General features: G+C 43.7%; 2 protein-coding genes across 2 annotated transcripts in view; both read right to left on the reverse strand.

Moving 5' to 3' along the window:
- The window catches only part of CDC5L (cell division cycle 5 like), a 46,746-nt gene extending 42,313 nt beyond the window's left edge, over positions 1–4,433 (reverse strand). Inside the window, exons 1-2 of the mRNA XM_066636712.1 lie at positions 4,288–4,433; positions 575–678 (exon numbers count right to left, since the gene is read on the reverse strand). Of these exons, the coding sequence (XP_066492809.1) occupies positions 575–678; positions 4,288–4,332 (149 nt within the window). The 5' untranslated portion in view covers positions 4,333–4,433. The remainder of the gene's footprint in view (positions 1–574; positions 679–4,287) is intronic.
- Positions 4,434–7,906: 3,473 nt separating this feature from the next.
- LOC136660662 (zinc finger protein 493-like) lies at positions 7,907–21,417 on the reverse strand. Its single transcript, XM_066637973.1, has 3 exons — positions 21,340–21,417; positions 17,517–18,116; positions 7,907–11,852 (listed from the first exon to the last, which is right to left on the reverse strand). Exons 1-3 carry the CDS (start codon positions 21,380–21,382, stop codon positions 9,199–9,201), a joined length of 3,297 nt encoding a protein of 1,098 aa, XP_066494070.1. The 5' UTR covers positions 21,383–21,417; the 3' UTR covers positions 7,907–9,198.
- Positions 21,418–22,126: the final 709 nt, after the last annotated feature.

The following is a 22,126-nucleotide window of genomic DNA, read 5'->3' on the forward strand; positions in this document are numbered from 1 at the left end:
GGTGCCTCCAGCCATTTGTTTCCTTTCCTGCAAATTACTACAAGAAATAAAGATCCACTTTGAAGCTTGTCTGATGACTGAAGTTGCTACAGCTGAACTTTATGAATTCCTAACCCACAAAATACACAGCCTGTATGACAAACCATGCTTGTGAAAGGAAGAAAATATAAGTGAGAATCAGCACAGAGGCTCATCTGCAAGAGGTTCATCTTTCACTTGGATTTGTTACTACATTCGTGTAATTTTTTCTGCAAAGAGATACAATATTATACACAAATTTACTTATTTTACTCTGAGTTCAGAATGTAAAGTGGTATGTAGGGATTTCTGCACAGAGAATACACAATAATAGACACAATCATCCTGCCAGCTTCTGTCAGAGAAACCATTACGACATGACCCAGTAATAATAGGCCCAATTTCCATCAAAGATAATGTCCCTATTCAACTATTATTCTAGGATTTTATTTTGCACAGATATTTTACCTTTGTCATGGCTTACTACTTAATTTACTAATAAACACTTACTATCAGTATTACAATATCCCCCAGATATTTATATTCTATTACATACCATCTGGCTTTGCATTGCTTTGCAGATTTTCTGTGCAACAAAGAGGCAATACGAGACCACTGGTTTTTACCATATTTCATCACAGCAGCTTTAAGAATTTCATCCTTTAAAAAAAAGAAGTTTTATTGTTTACCATTACAACAGTTCCCCCAAACTGCCTGACAGCTTTCTTCATCCCAACAAAACAGTAAGTAAAGACAATATACACCAGCAAAAAAAAAAAATCAATTTAACTTATAATTTCACTATGATATCATTTCTTGGCAAAGTTAAGAATGAGGGCCTCTTGCCCTAAATTGCAGCACTTTGGGTCAAACCTAGTGGCATTGCAGAACCACCTGCTAGAACAGCAAACCTTTCAATGGTAATGGAACACAAACAGCCATTAGTGACACAGATAACGGCATGCCATCATCTTGCCTGCTACCAAAACAAAGAAATTCACTTTCCATGTGATCTGATTTTCTGATCTGTAAAGTTCTTTGAGGGACTGAACCTGGAGCTAGGAACTTAAAAACATTTCATTATTTCACAACAACAAATAACTAATTTCTTTTTGTAATTAGCATAACTTTCAAAACTTGTTGATGACTAAAGCTTTATCCAAGTCTGAATGGCACACAAGAGCTGCACTGCTGAGTTAAAATAAAAGTCAACCCAGAATTTCTGGTAATTGACAACAGTCAACTTTAGATGCTTCAAAGCTCAGAGGCATAGCAAAATATGGTGAATCAAATTATTTGTTAATTAACACCCCTTTGCCTAATGTTGCCTATACAGTGTTTCTCCAATTCTGTCAATTCTTCCAACTCAGGCATGCAACATAGGCTAATATCCTAAGTGGCTGCCTTAATTTTATATTCAGTCTGGTTTCCAAAACAATTTTATTAGCAAGCAAGATGAACTATCCATGGGCTTGTTTGTGGGAGCAAAGGAAAATGCAGTGCAGCTTATCTACTGCAAATCTTACAATTCAACCAAACATTAAGATGCCTTTGAAAAATTTGAGCTGCTAGATGGCTCAACAGCAATTATGCTGACTTTCGATTCCATCTAAAGGGCAGGAGGTCTGGTCTAGAGGATAGAGCCTCCGTTAGCCTGAAGATAACATCAGAAGGTCGCCAGTTTGAGGACACAGGCAGCTCCCTGAACGGCTGAGAATGGTGAGATCTTGAAGCAGCTGACAAGCCTAGCTGAGTGATTCCACTTGCTCTTGGTGTGAGCAAGAAGCGCCTTGGCTGCCCTCCATGTGAGAGATGGAGCTGCTTGCCAGCCTGCGTGGGAGAACTAGAGGCCAGAAGTGAGACCAAACCAGGAAGATCCATTCTGAAATGTTGTTGGTTCTTGAAAGAGAGAACCTCTATGTTTGTAAAAATCCCCTTGAGGAATTTAAAAATGCCTGCCTATGTAAACTGTCAGAGGAGTAATTCGATGACCAGAAAGGTGGTATATAAATACCAAGTTATTAATTATTAATTATTATTATCTATCCAGTTAGTCAAACTGTTTTTAAATGCAATCCTAAGCACATCTGTTCAGTTCATTCAAGCTCTTGTTCCCAACTTTAGAATAGGTTTAGAATTGAAACATTAACTATCTCTAATTACTTCTTTGTCTTGAAATTAAACACTAGGTTAAGGAGCAGAGCTAAGAAGTTTTAAAAGAGAAAAAGCCTTCCATCAGGAAACAGAAGCCATGTCCAAGTGAGACAAGCAGGTGAAGCTCTGATAAAACAGGCTCTTCTTACAATGAAGGGAAATAAGAAGTGGGGTCACCTAAGGATTTGTACTGGGACTAGTTAACTTGTTCCTCAACATTCTGGAGTGAAGACTGAGAAGCAAGGTAGCCAAATTTGCACACATTAACAAATTATTTGGGATGCTGAAAAACCACATTAACCGCAAAGAGTTCTAAACTGATCTCTCTCTTAATGGGGCAAGTGAGCAACTAACTGACAAATCAAACCAAATAAGTTGGTTTAAAGTGATGCACATGAGGGCAAAATATGCTCGCTTCAAACATACCGTATGCTGATGTGGTCTGCAATGGCAATTGCCAATGGCAAACCAGGAAACAGATCTTTGGATTGTAGTGGAACAGTCCAATAGAAACATCAAGCCAGTGTGTGGTGGCTACGTGGAAGGCACCCTGAGAGCCAGGGTGGTGTAGTGGTTTGGGAGGTGGACTCAGACCTGGAAGATCCTGGTTCAAATTCCCCCTCAGCCATGAAGCTTCCTGGGTGACCTTGGACCAGTCACTTTTTCTCAACCTCACTGACCTCACAGGGTTGTTGTGAGGGGAAAAAAGGAGGGGAGCAGCTGTGTACACTACCCTGAGCTCTTGGGAGGAAGGGCGGTATAAAAATGTAGTAAAATAAAATAAATAGGAAGGGGACAAAAAATAGTATGTCTCACATCCGTGCACCCTTACAATAAGACTACATTTGGAAGGCTATACAATGCTAGTCGTTCTGTCTCAAGGAGGACACCTGAGCACTGGAAAAGGTCCAAAAGAAACAGCCTGAAGGAATGCTTCCCAAACTTTTTCAACTGGCAGCTCCCTGGACCTCCAGGGGCCCTCATTAGGGCTATATCCTATATACCAGGGGTGTCAAACTCATTTCATATGCAGGGCCACATAGCAATCATGATGCCTGCTGAGGACTGGAAGTGAGGTCATTAGGCAAAAAGTGATGTCATTAAACAGGTCATAACCAAAAATAAACACTTTTTTCCTCATTTAGGTACTCATTAGCTGCAAATAACAAAAGAGAAAATATATGAATCTTGATCATATTTCAAGATATGGGGAGAGCCCAATTTTCATGTGGGCTGCTGTTTCAGCGGTAACACCTCAGCACTGCTCAGCAGCTGAAAGCCTGAGGGCCATATAAAAAGCTTCCATGGGCCGCATTCGGCCCCCGGACCTTATGTTTGACACCCCTGCTATACACTGTATAGGGTGGCAGGTTATTTGCAAAGATTCCGCGGCTCCCCTGGCCAGTTTCTGTTGCTTCCTGGGGGTGCCACTGCTCAGTTTGGGAACAACTGACCTAAGAGACCAAGAGGCTGGAGGCTCTTCCTACACGGAACAGATAAGGCATTTGAAGCTTCTGGTTTAGAAAAAAAGACGGGGAGGGGGGAAACGGGAGTGTGATGGAGGTTTATTAGGCACAGGGATGTGCAGCGGGTAGGGAGACAGGTGAGGCAGAACCTCCTCACCGGAGTCCTTCGAGAAGCAAGCAACCCAAGCAGAGCGCGTGGGTTGTGTGTGCTTGGGCACCTCACACGCCGGCGGCAGTGCTTCTTGGAGGACTCCGGTGGGGAGGCTCTGCCTCACCTGCCTCCCCACCCACCGCATGTTCCTGCTTAGGCATGATGTGGAGCGCGTGGGATTTACTGTGACAGATCAATAACAGGCTTCCTCCACAGTCAGGTCTACTCGCGAGTAAAGTGCACAAGCCTGGGTTGCAGGCAGCAACAGCACGTGCTCCCCTGTGTCCCACAACCACGTGCAGCTCCATCAGTGCCCTGCGCGCGCTCAGCCCAGCCCTGGCTGCAGAACAGGGAGATTCCTGTGCGCGCGGGCCCCTTAAGAGCCCCCAGTGTTCTGCGCATGCGCACTCCCGCCGGTACGGCAGCGGAGGGAGAGGCCTCCGGGGAAGCCAACCGACGGGGAGGGGGGCTACCGATGGGCCGGGAGGCGCCACCTACCTCGGTGTTCCGCCACACACCCCCTTTGATCATGATTCGCGGCATCCTGGCGACGGGGAAGGGCAGGCCTCACACACGGCTACGAGGGGAAACAGCAACGACCAACGCTCCGCGCCACAGACGGTGTCGAAGCGCTGCGCATGCGCTCTGTGGAAAGGGGCGAGGCGTACTACTCCGCGCACGCGCATTCGAGACTAGAGGTGGAAGTTTTTCCTGTTACCGGAAGAGTCGCAGTAGACCTTCTATCTCCGTTTGCTCTATGGTCCGCTCCACGGAAACCAAGCTCGTGGTGTAGAGGCGGAGGGAAAGGGGCTGTTTAGTCACAGCGCCATCTGCAGGTGGGCGTCTGTGCAAGCACCAAGAATCTGTCCAGGGAAAAACTGGGATAGGCTCCCTCTGTGCTTGTTAGAACAGCAGGAAGAGGCTCCAGAAGGGCTTCTAAGATGGGAGAGGAAATCAAGGCAGCAGGGTTCCAGGATGTTGGGGTTCTTCCAGCTCTGGCTCAGTGGACCAAGGCTGCCCTCCTAGCCACACTTTCCTGGGAGGAAGCCTCATTTACTAGAATGGGACTTACTTCTGAGTAGACATGAATAGGCTTGGGCTCCAAGGCTGCAATCCTCTCCACACTTTCCTGATAGTAAGCCCCATTGACTAGAATAGGACTTACTTCTGAGTAGACATGCATAGGATTGGGCTCCAAGGCTGCAATCCTCTCCACACTTTCCTGAGTAAGCCCCACTGACTAGAAAGGGACTTACTTCTGAGTAGGCATGCATAGGCTTGGGCTCCAAGGCTGCAATCCTCTCCAAACTTTCCTGATAGTAAGCCCCATTGACTAGAATAGGACTTACTTCTGAGTAGACATGCATAGGCGGGCTCCAAGGCTGCAATCCTCTCCACACTTTCCTGAGAGTAAGCCCCACTGACTAGAATGGAACTTACTTCTGAGTAAACATGGATATGTCGGGTTCCAAGATAGTAGCAAACTTGTTTTTATTTTTTTGAGAATGAAATGCCCTCCAACCACTAGGCAATACTACCAATTTCACTTCTGTTGACTTTTTGCCTGGTGAAATGACTAAATTAATCTTCAGCTTAAATAAACACATTGCTATGTTTCTCCCCCTTACAAGGGTCTGTGTGTTTCAACGAATGCTGGAGACAGAATGGACATCATAATTTTGCTAAAAACAGAGTACATGTATTGCTGACTTCTTGTCAGCTCATAAGTCCTGCATACAGCCTGAAAGCATGTCTAGTACCTGAGAATGGTTTTCAGCCCTGTTTCTCAACTAGTGGTACTCCTACTTGAGATGGTGCCACAGGACTCCCAGACCCCCACTGCCTGGCAGCAAGACCAGCAATGCAATGTGACAAGCAGCATTAGGAGGTCCCTGTCTGCCCTAAGCTTCATACCAGTGTTGTCACATTGCCAGGGTGACCAGATGTCATAACTGCAAAAGAGGAGCAGACACCCCAAAATGTAAGACAGCCAAGAAAAATGTAGGACACGACAAAAGAAAAGCTAAAAACACTGTGATTTCCTGTGGTTAATTTAAACATTAATTACTTATTATTAAATTTAAAATTATCTTACATATACTCGTAATTTTCTTACATATAATTTAACTCCAAGAAGGCACTGTGCTGCCTGCAGGGGCTGATCACAGGGAAAAGGACATTTAAGTTCTTTTCCAGGACATGAGGCTAAGAGAGAACCTGTCCTGGAAAAAGAAGACACCTGGTCACCCTGCATGTTGCATCTGGTCTCCCAATTTGGAAGTAACTGGCTATGGGCCCAATCCTATCCAATTTTCCAGCACCCGTGCAGCCACAATGTAGCCCCAGTGTAAAGGAATAAATGCTCCCATACCTTAAGGAGGCCTCTGTGACTGCCTCCCTACCACAGGATGCAGTGCATGCCCCTTTGGCACAGCTACACTGGCATTGGAAAATTGGATAGGATTGGGCCTTATGACATCATCACCAGTTACATCCAGTGGTACTTCCAAAAGGTAGACAATGTGAAATGGTACAGTGGGGGGCAAAAGTTGAGAAATGCTGGTTTACAGTACACAATTCCCCCTGCATAAAGGCTGCTTCCTCCCTTTTAAGGCTGCAATCCAGTACACACTTCCCTGCAAGTAAGGCCCACTGAAATCCATGGAGCTTGCTATTGAGTAGATATGTCTAGGACTGCCAGTTCTTATGATGTATCTACCATTAGCACCTAGTCCTCTCACTATGCTTTACCAAGATGGATAATTCCAGCACCAGCTTGCTAGCCCTCTAAGCACCACTCTGATCAAATTTTTAAAGCCTAGAAATGGCTATACTGAGTCAACTGCTACTGAGCAGGTACCCTGCTAACTGGGCAAAGAGGCACTTAGTGCTCCTCTTATATTTTGCAGGGGGAGAGTAACTCTTTTCTAGAGGCTGTTTGCTTGTAGTGCTCTGCATTTATTTTTTTTAAATTAGAATGTGAGCCCTTTTGGGACAGGGAACCATTTAGGGTTAGTGATTTTTCTCCTGTAAACCACTTCGTGAACTTTTTTTGTTGAAAAGCAGTATATAAACATTCTTAATAATAATATACTTCCAAGAGTGCACTATACAGTTCTGTGCCATGCTAGAAATTCCAAACTCTAAATATTGAATTACTAGGTGAAACTCTAAAATTGAGTTTGAAACCTGTGTATCAGGGAAAGTTAATTCAGGAAAGTCTTGGGAGAGGGTAGGAAGGTGCTCACAGTGGGAGGGGCTGTAGCTCAAGGGTAGAGCAAATTTTGCAGGTAGACAATATTGGACTTTGCAAGTAGGGCAGTAAAAAATTGCTACCTGAAGCCCTGAAATGTCACTGCTAGTCAGTGCCGACAATAGTAAGCTAGGTCAACTGATGGTTTGACTTGGTATGGCAGCTTCCAGGTTTTGAAAATTTGATCAGGGTGGTGTGCATGGGCTAGCAAGCAAGTGCTGGAATTATCCACCTTGGGAGGGCAGATTAATGGGTCTAGATACAAATAGTAGGTACCATAAGAACTGGGTTAGCAGGAGGTAAGTAAAGATTTTTTTTACTTTACCCCCCCCCCCAGGCAATTGAGCAGCCAATGGGTCACCTTTACTTTGCACAGCCATTTCGTTGGCTGTGCAACAAAAGGGGCAGGATGGCTTGGGAAAGAGGATATAGGATCCTGGTGCACACTAGAGCTGGTGTGATGCATCCCTCCCTCGCCCCACCACCAACTTACTGGTAGAAGCTGCTGGTGCAAATGTTGCATCCGCTGTGCTGCTGCCAATTTGCAGCAGCAGCCCAGTAGCATGCAACAGCAGCCTGGCTTTTGCCCTGGTGGAAAGGGCCTTGCACTGCTGGAACTCCTGTTTAGGCCACTTTGGGGGCCTAAACCATGGACACTGCACTTGAAATCTCACTTGTGCTATGAGTTTGCCATCATATTTCCTCAACCCTTATGGGGATAATATCATCCTTCTAGATGTGTGTAAAACAGCAGAGAGGAAGAGACTTTGAAGATAAACACACTATGAAAATAACTGATACTCTTTCAGAATGTTGATTCAATAGACAGCGATGCAAGTATAGCTGATGTACACTGACTTACACGATACTCCATGCTTTGGCAATTAATTTTAAAAGATCAAGAACATAACAATCATTTTATTTTTAAACATGCTTTTCTTCACCATCTGAAAAGTTAATAACTTGGTCAATTTCTATCAAATATCTTCAGAAACAGAATACAACTACTTCAGCATGTGATGGAACAATATTAAGCTTGTTTACCTAAGGGAACACACAACAGTCTCAGGAAGAGCAGAATATGGACATACCAAATTTACAGTTCAAACTGTCATTAGTATTCACTATCATGTAACTTGATGGTATCTTGCTACTAGAGCAATCATAAATGTATGCAAGACACAGGTAGGGGTTCTTAGCCTGGGGTACATGGATGGTCTTGAGGGGACTGTGAACAGGGCACAAAAAATTGTGTGCATATGTGCATTTGTCTGGGTAGCAGCTTATTATTTTTGATGCATAAAGCAACCACTGTCTGTAGTAATATTTTAAAAAATTACATTTGTAATGTTTGCAATCATGATCACTGAAAACCACGCACTCACCTCCTAGGAATGGGCTAGCATAACCAGCTTTCCTGCTCCTCCAGTACATACACATCAGTAGGTTCTTTACATTATCAGACACAATGATCAAACTTTAAAAGATCCAAATGCCTGGTCTGAAGTATATATTGTATAAAACATATTTTGCTGAGAATTTTCTCCATCACTTTTTTTCTGAATTTTTTCTTTCTTCAAAGTAAGTTTCTGGCACCTTTAGTAGCCAAGCTATTGCCTAAGATGAATCTTGGATTTAGTCATGCTGATTTTGGTTTAGCAGAAGACTTTTTTCAGTTAAGACTAAGTCACAAAAGAACTGAAAACCAAAACAGATCAAAACCTTCCAGTTCCAAGGCTAGCTTGCTGTAGAATTCAAATAGCGCCGTAGGGATTGTACTGTAATAAGTCAAACTTCAACCTCAACTACAAAACTGTGTATGCTGCACACTTTCTCCTCACTTGTGTAGGAAACTGCCATAGTCATAAAAATATTGACATAATACAGTGGTGAGTTTAGCTGTAAGCAAAAAGCTTGTTCCACCTAGTAACAGTAGAAGCAATAATTCATGCATCACCCTTGATTGAATTACTACTCATTCTGACATTTTCCAAGATTTGGCTTACTAAAGAAATCTTGGAAACAAGATTTTTAATGCTAGTTAAGGCACATGCCATTAGATTAGTTTTGGAGCAAAGCAACAGAATGCATGTCTTGGGGGAGGAGGAACTTCAGCTTTGGGACAAATTTCAGGATCCACCTGATAAACCTCCATTTTATTTTTTTGTTGCTTTCTTATGCTTTTTCTGGTGTACCTTCAAAAAATGTGGAGTTGAGAATGTGAGCTTACACTTAGTGCATTTATAAACTGTCTTAGCCTTCCGTCTCTTCTTCTCCTTGTGAGTTTTTGCATGCTTCTGCAGAGCACGCTTGCTGGTGGCAGAAAATCGACATTTGTTGCACTTTACTTTTAAATGTGTGGCTAAGTGTCGGTTTAAGTGGCTAGATGTCCGGAAGGCAAGGCTACATTGAGAGCATTTATATGGCTTCTCGCCTGTGTGTATCCGCAAGTGCGTCTTCAAGTTTCCATTTCGGATAGTTGTGTAGCCACACTCATCACACACAAATAGTTTGACAGATGAGGAGGCCTGCTTCTGAAGCTGGCCATGAAGTGAAGGTTTTCCATCTGTATGCGAAGCTACATGTCGTTTAAAGGACTGCCAGTTGGTGGCTGCGTAGTCACAGCTGTCACACTTGAGGAACTCCAGGTTTTGATGCACAAATTTGTGCCGCTTTAGGTGACTTGCCGTTCGAAATTTCTTTTGACAAGTATCACAACTGTATGGTCTGTCACCTGTGTGTATTCTTGTGTGACTCCTTAGGTTTCCCAGTATGTAGGTGGCATAATCACAGTGTTCACATCTATAAATTTGCCCATAGCTTCCTGGCAATACAAGAGTGTTTTTGTTTTCTTTTCTCTCAGCCACACCAATTTGTTTCTCTGAATTCTTGCATCTTACTGGACCCTCACCTTTGCAGGTTTTCTGGTGCAACTTAAGCTCTTTTACTGTCCCACCTATGAAAAAGCACAAGTTGCATTTATTTAGGTTCCTCAAGTGCAACAAACTATGCCGCTTTAAGTGGCTGGAGGTTCGAAAGGACTTCTCACACTCTTGACACTTGAAGGGTTTTTCACCAGTATGGATGCTGAAATGTATCCGCAAGTTGCTAAATGAGTTCGTGGTATAAGCACACTGCTGGCATTTGAACAGTTTAAGGGCCAATGCCTGAGAGGACTGTACCACAGGCAACCTGTCATCTTCCCCTGATGCCTGGTTGTTGCAGGTTGTATTCTCACGTGGTTGAACTGGTGTATGGGTGGCTTTGTGGTATAGCAAATGTTCTTCTTTGCGAAAAACTAAGCCACACTGATCACAAATGTGAGTGCCTGGAAAAATCTCTGATTTTTTCCAACCAAGACTGCTTAGCCAATGGTTCTTCTGAGCATGTGCATCCAACTCCTCCTGTGAGCCATCTTCCTGGTCCTGGTTTGCTACCGGAGTCAACTGTTTTCTGAACTGAGAGAAGTTTGCTGCTTTCTCACTGCTGGAAGAATGCAGAGCCTGAGTTTTTTGACAAACCCTGCCCTTTTCACTCTGTTTGAATTCTTTAACCCAATCGCTTGGAAATGCTTTATCACAGTCCTGCACTTGTGAGTGGTATTTCTTATGAAATTCGAGATGTTTACGAGTGTAAAAAACTATACTGCACTTATCACACACATATTTCTTCAGAATGCTCAGACCTTCTTCTTTCCGAGCAACAGGCAAATTACTGCCTTTCTGTACTTCGCAGTGTGTAGTTGTGTGTCTTGACAAGCCACTTGAACTTGTGAACCCCAACTGACAGACAGCACACAGATAAGGCTTTGCACCTGTATGGAGGTAGCTGTGTTTGACCATGCTATTAAAATACAGAGAAAAAAATGCACAGAACGTACATTTGTATAGCTCATAGCCAGCATGCCAGTATAAGTGGTTGAGCATATATGACTCATTACCAGTGAAATATTCACACTGAGGACACTGATACAGTCGTCTGTCATTATGCTCCTTCATATGGTGTACAAAATGTTTTGGATTTTGGGACTCAAATGGACACGTTCTGCAAAAGAAGTTCTTTGAAGAATGCTGTTCCCCTTTAACTTTGCTGAAGAATTTCCCATATTTGCTTTCTTTTCTCTTACAATCCTTCTTTTTCACACTATTTTTATCCTTTTTCCCCCTTTTTCCTCTTGTTTTACTTATACCTGCCCTTCTTTTTTTTGCTCTAATTCTTACATGAAATTTACAGTGGTGCTTAAGGTTAGCAGAAAATAAGAGTGCTCTCTGGCACAAGTTACACTTGCAGATTTTTTTATCTTTATGCCTGGTATAAAGGTGTTTTCTTAGACAAACAGAGGATGTTGTTTTCATATTACAAAATAAACATTTCCAAGTTCCTATAAATTTTAAGTGCTTTTTCACGGATATTATTGGTGGAGTGTTGTTCTTGGGCTCATTATTTTGTAGTGATGCTACCTTTGGATGCTCCACCTGCAGAGAATGGCTATGTTCCTTAGTCTCACTTGAACAATTAAGGTTCTCTTGCATATCCCGCCTTTCAGGATGATCAGCTATTGGAGTTTGAAACAAGTGTCCAGCAACATCTAGATTAGTACTGGCATCCTTCACCAAGCCCCAAGCACATCCTACAGAATCTCCCAGAACACAAGCTCCACTAACAACAGGTGAGGCACGTTGCTTGTTCTCCTCTATGGTACCTCCATCCTCTTCTGATTTGATATCTGGGAATGTGTCACCCTGAAGCCCACCACTCTTTTTTGTTCCACTGTCAGCTTCATTAAATCCAGAGACCAAAGGGATAGTACCTAGTAACAACAAAAGAAGCAATGCTTAAAACTCAGACAATAATTGTTTATCAGGTTCCCCTCACGTCATCCCCAATCCCTCCCTCAAGCAGAATACTTGCAAAGTTCTTTTTCTGCATAGTCCCTCAGTTTGTTTTAATTTGGATTTGCCTAGTGGCCTAAAGTGAATACATGGTAATTGGTGGAGATGGGGAACTTGAATATAAAGTGGGGGGGTGGGGAATGCACAGTCAGAATTGCTCTGGTGTGCTCAAGGAGGGTAAACTTTATCTTAGTTAATTTCTAACCCACCTCTCCAAATGCACAAAGGAGATTATGTTTCATAGAAACAAAACAAAAAAGTAACACTTTAAGCAACAAAATACAATCCCCCAAAACTAGTCATAATCTAATACAATGCCTAAAATTTAGCATCCACAATAAAACTACTGCCACAGCTTAACCTCACCTCAGATGCCCTCAGCTTCAGAAAGTGAACAAAACCAGTCAATACCTGTTAATCTTCAAATGCAACATTTGTACACTCCAGCCTCCTATGTGGAGTAGCACAAGACAAGGGCACAAGAGAAGATGGACTTGCAGTTCCTGGTTCTCTAGCATGCTCAGCCACTTGGGCCCCTCTTCCCACTTAGGGCTGATTTGGTTTGCTCTCTGTGCAGAAATTGAGGGGGGGGGGCAGGTGGAAAGTCATTTCTAAGTTCATGAAAGTGACTTCCAGTTGCTTCCCGAGGCCTGTGGAGGCCCAGCGCCGGAGAAGGCGGTAGGTTGTGGTGCCCTCTGCTGCAGAACAGTTGGGTTATAGTGGGAGGAAGTTTGAGAACCTCTGCTCTAAAGAAAGCTCTTCAAGATGTCATCTTAAGGACAGAAGGAGCAAGTGTTTGTTCACCTTTGACATTGGTTTCAAATGAATCAAACCAACAGAGGTCCAAATATGTGCATTTTTCAAAGTTTATGTTGCTCAGAGTAAAAAATCAAACACACAGCAATTGCTCCTCTCCCACCCATTTTGGTAGAGTTTGGATATGTTGATCATATGACTTTGATCATATGTTGATCATATGACTTTGGATATGTTGATCAAGACTTTGGATCTGTCTTGCTGGGTATTTTTTTAAAAGATACTTTTTTGTGATTAAAGTTTAAGTGTTTTTAAAATGATTGGCTTCCAGTGTAGGCCCTGTAGATCCAATGTAATTACCTCAAAATGTATAAGTAAAACAGAAAAAAATTACAAAGCAGAAGCAAGATTACCAGCATATGTCTTGATTTAAAGGAGCAGGGTTTTGAAACAGATTTATGTAAATAAGCCCAAATTTCCATCATAAGGCAGAAAACCAGTAACAAAGCCACAATCTTTCTGAATATTGGTGAAATCTAAATACAGCCATAGCAACAGGGATGTGGACGGACACCTCCATTTGCTTGACATTATGCGAAGCACACCCCCTTGCCTCTGGAGGCTTTTCTGAGCCTTTCAAAGGCAGCCCACAGAGGCAGCGCACTAAGTTGCCTCTGCAAGGCTCAGAATGCCCATTTTGGGCAAAAACATGCGACTTCTGGTTTCCCAGGAAAACCAGAAGTCACCTGTTTTCGCTCGAAATGGTTGGTCTGAGCCTCACAGAGGCAGCATATGGATGCACACTGCCTCTGCAAGGTTCAGAAAAGCCTCCAGAGGCAAGGGGAGCATGGATCCCCTTGGCTTCATAGGCTGGGGGGGGGGTGAACAGGGACCAGTGGTGGCCGTCGCCTATATGGGCTGTCTCTGGTTGGAAGATCGCTAAACGACACTCACCTGTATAGATGAATGCAATTTGCTAATGCTAAGTGACTTTGCAAAAACTGCTTATTAAAGACTCAAATTACTGACCCAAAACGTTAGTGTTTTGATATATACAGGACGCCCCTCATTATCTGCAGGTTTGGTAGCCGTGGATTCGAATACCTGCTGGTTCTGAATCCACTGGGTGGATGACCTGTAGCCCTCTGAACCTGACCAGAGCTAGTCTTCAAAGCTGTGCTCCAGTTGGGTCCAGAGGCTCCCCCCCCCCCCAAAAAGTACACAGATTCCAACATCCACAGATTTTGGTATCTGCAGGGATTACAGTAACAGAACCTGTGGATAAATGAAGGCGGTTCTGTAATCTATACAGGTATAACCTAATTATCCGCAGATTTTTTCACCCGAGATTTTATCTCAACGTGATGAGAAGGGTCCTTTAAATTAAAGGGAAAAAGTCGTTTAACAATATGATCCTTATTGCGAGAGAGGGCAGCTGGCTGACAATCCATCAATCATTCTCTCTCAAGGCACTAAGAACAGCTTCACTTCAAGGCAAGCGCCCCTCTTGAGCATATGAAAGAATGCTAAATGGCAGTGACTATAACCTCCTGCATTCTTTCCCCTTTGCCATGGCTCCTGGTGAAGGGAGGGATTGCTGCATTGGAGTGAAGCCTTTCTAAGCGCCTGAAGAGACTGATTGTCTGCTTGATGCATTACAAAGGTCAGAAAGGCTGTTTTTAAATCACTGAGCAAAGGGGCATTGTTTTTAATTGGATTTGCTTTAATGCAATTTTTGCCATCCAAAAATTGTTCTGGGAATGTTCTGGGAATTGTTCTGAGTTCTGGGAATGGAACCCTCGAGAATACCGAGACTCAACCTGTATATATAAAAATGTATGTCCTGACTGACTCATCAAGGCCCAGCCCAAACCCCTGGATCTAGAAACATGAAATTAGGGGAGCATATTCTTCCATAAGGACCCACTAAGAAGGGATTTTTAGAAATTCAACCCCTAAGGGAGTGAAAAGGGGTACTGAGGAATTAGAAACCAACTTGGTTTTTGCTTACAAAGGTTACCCACACAAAAGCTTAAAAACATAATTCAGGATTTTGCCCTAATCAATCCCTAAAGGGGCAAATCTAAATTCAGGAGTGAATTATAGAATGTTTCCTATTACTTAGCCCTGGCTGGTTTTTTCCCATGTACTACTCCCTGAGAGAGGCCTGTGGCCTTCATGGCAATTGAGGCCAGGCTGGCCCTTTTAACTTAACCCTTTTTAAGTTGGTATGGCAAGGTGTAGTTAACAGTAAAGTAACAGAAAGATAACAGTCATTTTAGTATTTACTCTGAACAGTAAATTGAAGTATATTTATGGCTCAATGCAAGTTCTGCCACCCCAAGATTTTGACAAGCCTTTCTCCTGAGAACTTGTGCTATTGCCAGCCCTTGCCCTGCTTATCCCCATGTTGAAGTGATAGGTGAGTTAGGGAGGGGCACAGTCTAGTTTCCCCTCACAGGAGGCATTTTCTCTTTACTGTAGTTGCTGAAAATAACAGCTGAGGGTCCCTCAATTTAAGTTGACATGGCAATTGTTTAAATATGAATGGGGAGATGGTGCCTCACGCTATTATCCCCATCACAGGAGATGGAGCCTCTCTGTTCCAGTCCCTCTCCTATCTTATGTATGACTCTCAGCTAATGGCTAGGGAGGTATGTGAGTTCATCATGAGGCATGTGATACACAACTGAGAGGAGATCTCCATCATGTCCCACAACAGTGAGGGGACAACTACACCAGCTCCAATGAGTACCTCACTCACATATCCTGACCCTTATGGTGATTTATGTGAGCTGGTGGTGGCTCCCTGTTCTGCTGGCTGGAGACTCTGCCAGTAGTGCCAAGGGGAACGCAAGCTGATGAGGTTAAGGTGTGGGTCAAGGCACTGTATCTATGGCCCGTCATCTGTAAGTTCTTTTTCAGGAAGAACATGAGGGTCCACTTGAGAGGCAATGTCTCTGCTGGGCAGTTCTCCAAACTCCTACTCAAAATAGGGGGCAGAGAGTATACCGAGTTCGAGGGAAAAGGCCATCCCTGCAGGCCTGGGCTCAGTAGTGATGACCCTACCAGGCCTCACAACCAGGATATACCCCAATATCGACAATATCAAAGAGAAGTCCATGGAATGGCTGTGCGACCATGCCATTCCTTTTCAGTGATCACACTCTACTTAAGTCATTCAAAGGGGAAGAAATGGAGTACAGATATGTGGACTCAGTGGTGCAAACTAATGATCGAGTCCACTAGCCTGTGAAGTTCCTCAACACCTTCAACCCTTCTGGTTTCTCAAGCCCACAAGGATCTCCTCAAAGTGGGGGCTCCAGTAATGTTGCTTTGGAACCTAAACCCACCCAAACTATGCAATGACACCAGGCTGTGAGTGAAGGCTCTCCACAGGAACATCATCAAGGCCACAGTGTTTAATGGCTGTGTTTGGGGGGGGGGGAGTGTTCGTACCATGCATACCACTCATACTATCAGAGTACCCCTTCAGGTTCAAGAAGCTGCAGTTCTCCTTCAAAGTCTGCTTTGGTATAACCATCAACAAGGCCCAGAGGCAGTCACTGAAGGTGGCAGGAATTGACTTGAGGAAGGACTGCTTCTCACTTGGGCAGTTCTACATGGCCTGCTGCTGAGTAAGCTCACCCAGCAGCCTGGTGATTCTAGCACCTGAGGGAAGACTCACCAATGTGGTCTACAAAGAGATCCTTAGGTATTTTTTGCAATTTTTTTTTACTACAATCTTCTCTTTGTTATTTCTTCATCAAATGTTCTATTTCAAATTTCACTTCATTTTTTGGTATGAACGCGCTTAATTTTATTCAAACTACATATACTTTTTAAAAATTCGTTTTCCTTTACTTATGTAAATACCTTTGCGAAGCACATATACTATGCTATTATAGCACAAAGCCAATTCAAAATACAAAAATAACAATCTCTTAAACAAAAAAATTTGATGGAACCATGACTTTCAGTAAGTACAGGGTATTGCCTGACATGGGATAGTTGTGCTAAATTTCAATTGTTCCTTGCAATCAAAGGAAAGTTTATTGGAATCAAAATGGGTTTAAAGTAGTTAAATACCATAGCAAAGCATGGGAATCACATAGTTTATGGATAAAATTTGGGGGCAGAAAGGAAAATTGCATCTGTTTCTGCCTTTTAAGTATACACTTTCTTTCTCAGAAGGCTTTCCAAAAGTTGTTATACCGAAACACCAAGAGTTGTGTCTGGCTCACAAGGAGCCAATTAGAGCATTCCTAACTGTACAGTCATTTCCAGATGTGATTCTGAAATTCCCCGTGTGCTCTGATTAATTTTAACATGCATCCACCTTTGCTCTTCTTAAGTACAATAAGATTCGAGCAGCTGAATCGAGTGGGGAAGGTATGGGGAAGTTCCACAAGCCCCCTAACCAGCCTGGAGCTGCTCAAGTTTCTGTCACTTGAAGAACTGGGGTCACTTGTGTTCTTTTTTTAGACCAGGGGTGGCCAACCATTCAACTTTAGGGGTCCCAGACCTTTAACAATTGTGTAGGGGTGCAATTTCAGCTCCCCTGTGAGACGACAGGCTGCAACTGCTGAAATTCCTTCTTACTCAATTGTTAAAGGCTTGGGAGACCTAAAGTTGAAAGATGGCCACCCCTAGTTCAGACAATGGATAACATACATTGGGAGATAAAAGTTAAACAATGATTATGTCTATGTTTACAGGTCAGATGCTTAGTATTTCTAGGCAGCATTATTGTGCATGAGGGCAAGTCTCAACCATGAACAAAGTCCAATTAGCATCACATCTCCGTTTACTTCCGAAGGAGTTACCTTCAAGATCAACACTTCCCTCCAGCTTTACACATGGATGCTTCAGCAGGCTGTCTTGAATAGGTTCGTTTACAGTAGGCTCTGTTGCCTGTGCAACTGTCGAAACTATCTGTATGGCTCCATCTGTCAGATGATTCCCTCCCTTATCTTGAGTTCTTTCAAGAGGTGCCACTGTCCTTTGGTAATCACTATGATCGTTTTTCAACTGACTTGTCACTTGTTCATTTTCTATTCCATTATGCTTCTTATTTAAATGGCCCATCACACAGTTTTCAGTAGGCTCAGAATTACATTGTATATTCTGAAACAAAGTCGTTTGGATGGAATTTAGGTTCTCATACAAATCAGGTATTTCTTCATCACTTTCATTTACTTTCACAACTTCAATTGGTGGAGCAAGTTGTTCTCCAGAGTTCCTTCCCAGGACATCACTCAAATGATTTTCATCGTCACTTTCTCCCCTTTCATCTTCTTTTGCCTGACTTTTTAGATAGCCATCATTACCCAGAGGTCCCCAATCTTCATCTTCACTTTTCCAAAAGTCATCATCACTCACTTCAATGACAGTGATGGGGAGAGCAATTTCAAAGACTGCAGGGCCTGCAGATAAGATATAAAAGTCAGTGGCATTTTCTCTTGTAAACCTTGAGTATAAATTGAATTAATTTGTAGGATCCATGTTTTTCTTCCATCATAGCAGCAACTTCAAGATCTCAACAGCCTGGGCTGTTGCAATCAGCAGAAGCCCAAGGCCAATACTGACATCCATTTATGGACCCAGCCTGAAGTACTCCTTGGTTTGTTCACTGCTTCAACAGTGAACCAGTGTTAACATACCAGTGTTAGGAGTGTTTAAAAGGCAAAAAAGGCAATACTATGCTTTTCCAAAGGAACCAGTGCCAAAGCAAAATATGGTACTCATGTACCTTGCTGAAGGTGCTGCTTAAACGGACTCAGACCTGGCCTCAGGGTTTCACCTCCCTTCCGCTTTTGCCTGATTAGTTCAAATTAACTAGTGAAACTCCTAATCACTTTGGATTTTCTCCCTAAATTTCATATTTTTTGCTTTTCTCTCTGGCTTTATGACAGATAAAGAAAGCGTGGTTCAGCAAGGATGCAAAGCAACAGTGACAGTTCACAAAAACCATCTTTGCTGACCAATGCTTTGTCCTATTACCCTATCTCATAAACACCTTTACTTCCGAGTAGGTTTTCAGATTCTGAATATCCATCATATAATAACCAATGGAAGAATAGAAACTTTACACCCCCATCTAAAGACTTCAAGATGCTTCCTGTACTATCCCATCACCTCTTAAAAGCCTCATGGTTGTTAAAAGAGAATTACAAATTATCAGCAATATAAACCTTGAACTTCATATATGCATTTGATAAAACAAAGTAAGACACAAAGGATGCTTATGACATCAGGTGGAGGAAAAAATGGCAATGCAGTATTAATTTGGACAATAGGACATCAATTTCAGTGTTTGTACCTCAGTGACTTACAACGGTCATCAATGACAAAAAACATAACAGAAGATATCGCAGTATACTGTACCGGAATGCATTTCTAGATACAAACCCTCAGGTTGTTGATCTGTCATTTGAATGAGTCACTTAGGGCACAATCCTAACCAACTTTTCATCACTGACCTAGCTGCAATGCAGACCTAAGGTAAGGCAACAAACATGCCCTTACCTTGAGGAGGTCTCCTTGACTGCCTCCCCACTGCAGGATGCAGTGCACACCGCATTGGCACAGCTATGTCAGTTCTGGAAAATTGATTAGGATTGTGCCCTTAAACTGCAACCTTATGCACACTTATGGAGTTCAGTGGGATTCAGTTCCAAGTATATATGGATAGGATTGTGCTGTAACTAAATTTTGGAATCTTTTGAACACTATGCCTGAGATTATCACTCAACTCTTCTTCAGTGTCACTTTCAAGTTCTTGTGACAATATTCTTAAGCCAGAAAATTGTCCAGTATTTACAAATATTTAATAAGGCCTGTAAACAGGAAGCATTGGAACAGAAATCTTCTTTCTTGGGTGTTCCCTCCCCTTGCCTTGAAGGAAGCACTATTCTAGTGCTATATTGTTTTCAGCTTGGCAACTGCAAGATAGGCATCTCTGGATTGTCCTGGATAAAAATTGCAAGGAACATTTCTAGGATAGCACAACTGCATGAATACATAGGGACTTCCAGAGAGGCAGCCATCTTAATCCGTAGCAGCAGAAACAATAAGGAGTCTACAGGCAATTTAAAGACTAACACATTTATTATAGCATAAATTTTTGAGGACTGCAATCCATTTCATCAGATGCCTGCAATGAAATCCTTAGCAGAGGCAGGTGCTGAGAATTCTTCAGCTTCATAAAGGGAGATCCGACAGACACAGGCCAACACACATTTTGCTTCTGTTACACCAACTCCTGGGTATATTTGGGGTGCCAATTCAAAAAAATGGCATCCGTTTTGCCCTATCACGTCTAATTTTGGAGACAAGGCATAGCCTCTTTAATGAATGGTTCAAGCAGCTTCCTCATGAGGAAGCCTACACTATGGCTTCCTCATGAGGAAGCTGCTTGAACCATTCACTAATGAGGCTATACTATATCTCCAAAACTAGATGTGATAGGGCAAAATGGATGCCATTTTTGGAATCAGCACCCCAAATTCATATCAAACCACCATAAAGTTTGGGAAAAACTTTTCTCACCCTCAATTTTGTGGGCCTGTGAAATCATACAAATTAGTGTGTTTAACTGGACCAGTACCATTTCCACAGGCCTCAACTGAGTCAGTGGATTTTCATGCCTTCACACACCTAACGTAATCAGGTTATCATCTGATCTGTCAGTATAGTTATCTTTTATACAATTAAGGCTGCCAGCCTAACCACACTTTTCTGAGTGCAAATCCCACTGAACAAAATAGGACTTGCATCTGAGTAGACCTGTTTAGGATTGTGCTGTAAGCTTATTAAGAGAGCAGGCTGGTTGCAATTACTGCACTGCAGTATATTAAGAACCCAGAGTGGGAGCAGCCTCATTCAAACAACTGCTCTTCCACATGTTCACTTGGTGGCCTTGGGCAAGCTTCCCTATGCTTCCAGAATGCAAGCTGTAACTCTGTGTGTGTGTGTACATACATATATGTGTGTGTGTTTGTGTACATACATATATATGTGTGTGTGTGTGTACATACCCACACACACTATATAAAACACTACAATTATTTATATACATGTGCAATTATTGTTACATACACTGCAATTATTATGTATTACACACGGAATGTTAACGCCTTCCTGGGAGCACAACCTTCCACCAGGGACCCATAAAAGCAAGGACCCAAACCTGGTGGTAGAGCTGCGTAGAATGCACCCCTTGCTCTCCCCCCAAAAGGAATGCACAGGTTAAGAGATTACCATTTCGGCGGGGGGGGGGGGATTCCTGATCCTTTGGGATCAACCTGTGCAGTGGAACTGAGCATGGGCCAGGTGAGGCAGCTGCAGTCAGGGCCTCACCTCTCCTGCTGAGGGTGGCGGTGGCAGAGGACAGGCTTCTTGCAGCGCCCAGCAAAGGCGTACGTGCAGGGGGAGCTTGAGGGGGGAGCTCCAGGAAGGCCTCTGACACAGCAGCCCCCCTGCAGCGAGAGCACCCCCAAGGCGCTGCCTCCTGCACGGGCTCCCTGCTCTGCCGGCACGCGGCTCTCCCCCTCTGCGCCTGAATGTTCTAAGCCGGGCGGGGGCCAGGCACCCCTTCGTGCCTCCCCCGCCAGCGCCCAGCAGCCCCTCCCACCGCTCTGCGCTCACCTTCGAGGCTCGGCGACCAGCGCTCCTCGTCCGCCACCGCCATGACTCGCTCGCCCCCGTCCCCCAAGGCCCGTTGAAACTAGCATGACCCAACCGCGCATGCGCCGCTTCGCCCAGTTGCAGGGCCGCGATGAATTCGAAGCGGGAGGGAGCAACAGGGGCGAATGCGGAGAGAATCGCACATGCGCAGTAGCGTAGCTGTGCTCCTCTGCCCCCTTGCGGTGCAGGTCGGAAGAGCCGCGTTCCATAGAACGTTGCAACAAGGTGCCGTTCCGTAGAACAGCAGCTCGTTGCAAGCCACGAGGCTGGCGTGTGGGCGAGGTAGTCGGTTCTCTTCTGTGGCCCTTTAATTAACTGGCTCCACATAGGGACTTATCAACCCATTTCTGCCCAGTTCACAAAAATGTGTACACATTTGATCCCTGTTGCGTATATGCAATGTTGGGAGAAATGCAACTAGCTTTTCACAGCGGAATCCTGAAGTAGCTACTGGATAAGGCTGCAATCCTATACACACTTACCAGAGAGTAAGCCCCATTGAAGCTAATGAGGCTTACTTCTGAGTAGACATGCCTCAGATTGCACTCTGAGGCTGCAATTCTATACGCACTAACCAGGAAGTCCCATTGAACTCCATGGGGCTTACTTCTGAGTAGACAAGTATAGGATTGCACTGTCATAAAGGCTACAATGCCATGCTCACACTTGCTTGGGAGTAAGTCCCGTTGAAAGCAATGGGGCTTACCCCTGAGTAGACATGCATAGGGTTGCGCTGAAAATTTGCCAG

The sequence above is a fragment of the Tiliqua scincoides genome, chromosome 1 (genome assembly GCF_035046505.1).
Source record: "Tiliqua scincoides isolate rTilSci1 chromosome 1, rTilSci1.hap2, whole genome shotgun sequence".
In the NCBI taxonomy this organism is placed as follows: Eukaryota; Metazoa; Chordata; class Lepidosauria; order Squamata; family Scincidae; genus Tiliqua; species Tiliqua scincoides.

Coding starts and splice junctions, on each gene's coding strand:
- LOC136660662 (XM_066637973.1), bottom strand. CDS start 21,382: ATGGCGGTGGCGGACGAGGAGCGCTGGTCGCCGAGCCTCGAAG. Junction 18,117..21,339: donor CTGGTCGCCGAGCCTCGAAG/GTGAGCGCAGAG, acceptor TCTTATCTGCAG/GCCCTGCAGTCTTTGAAATT. Junction 11,853..17,516: donor GGGAAGTGTTGATCTTGAAG/GTAACTCCTTCG, acceptor TGTTGTTACTAG/GTACTATCCCTTTGGTCTCT.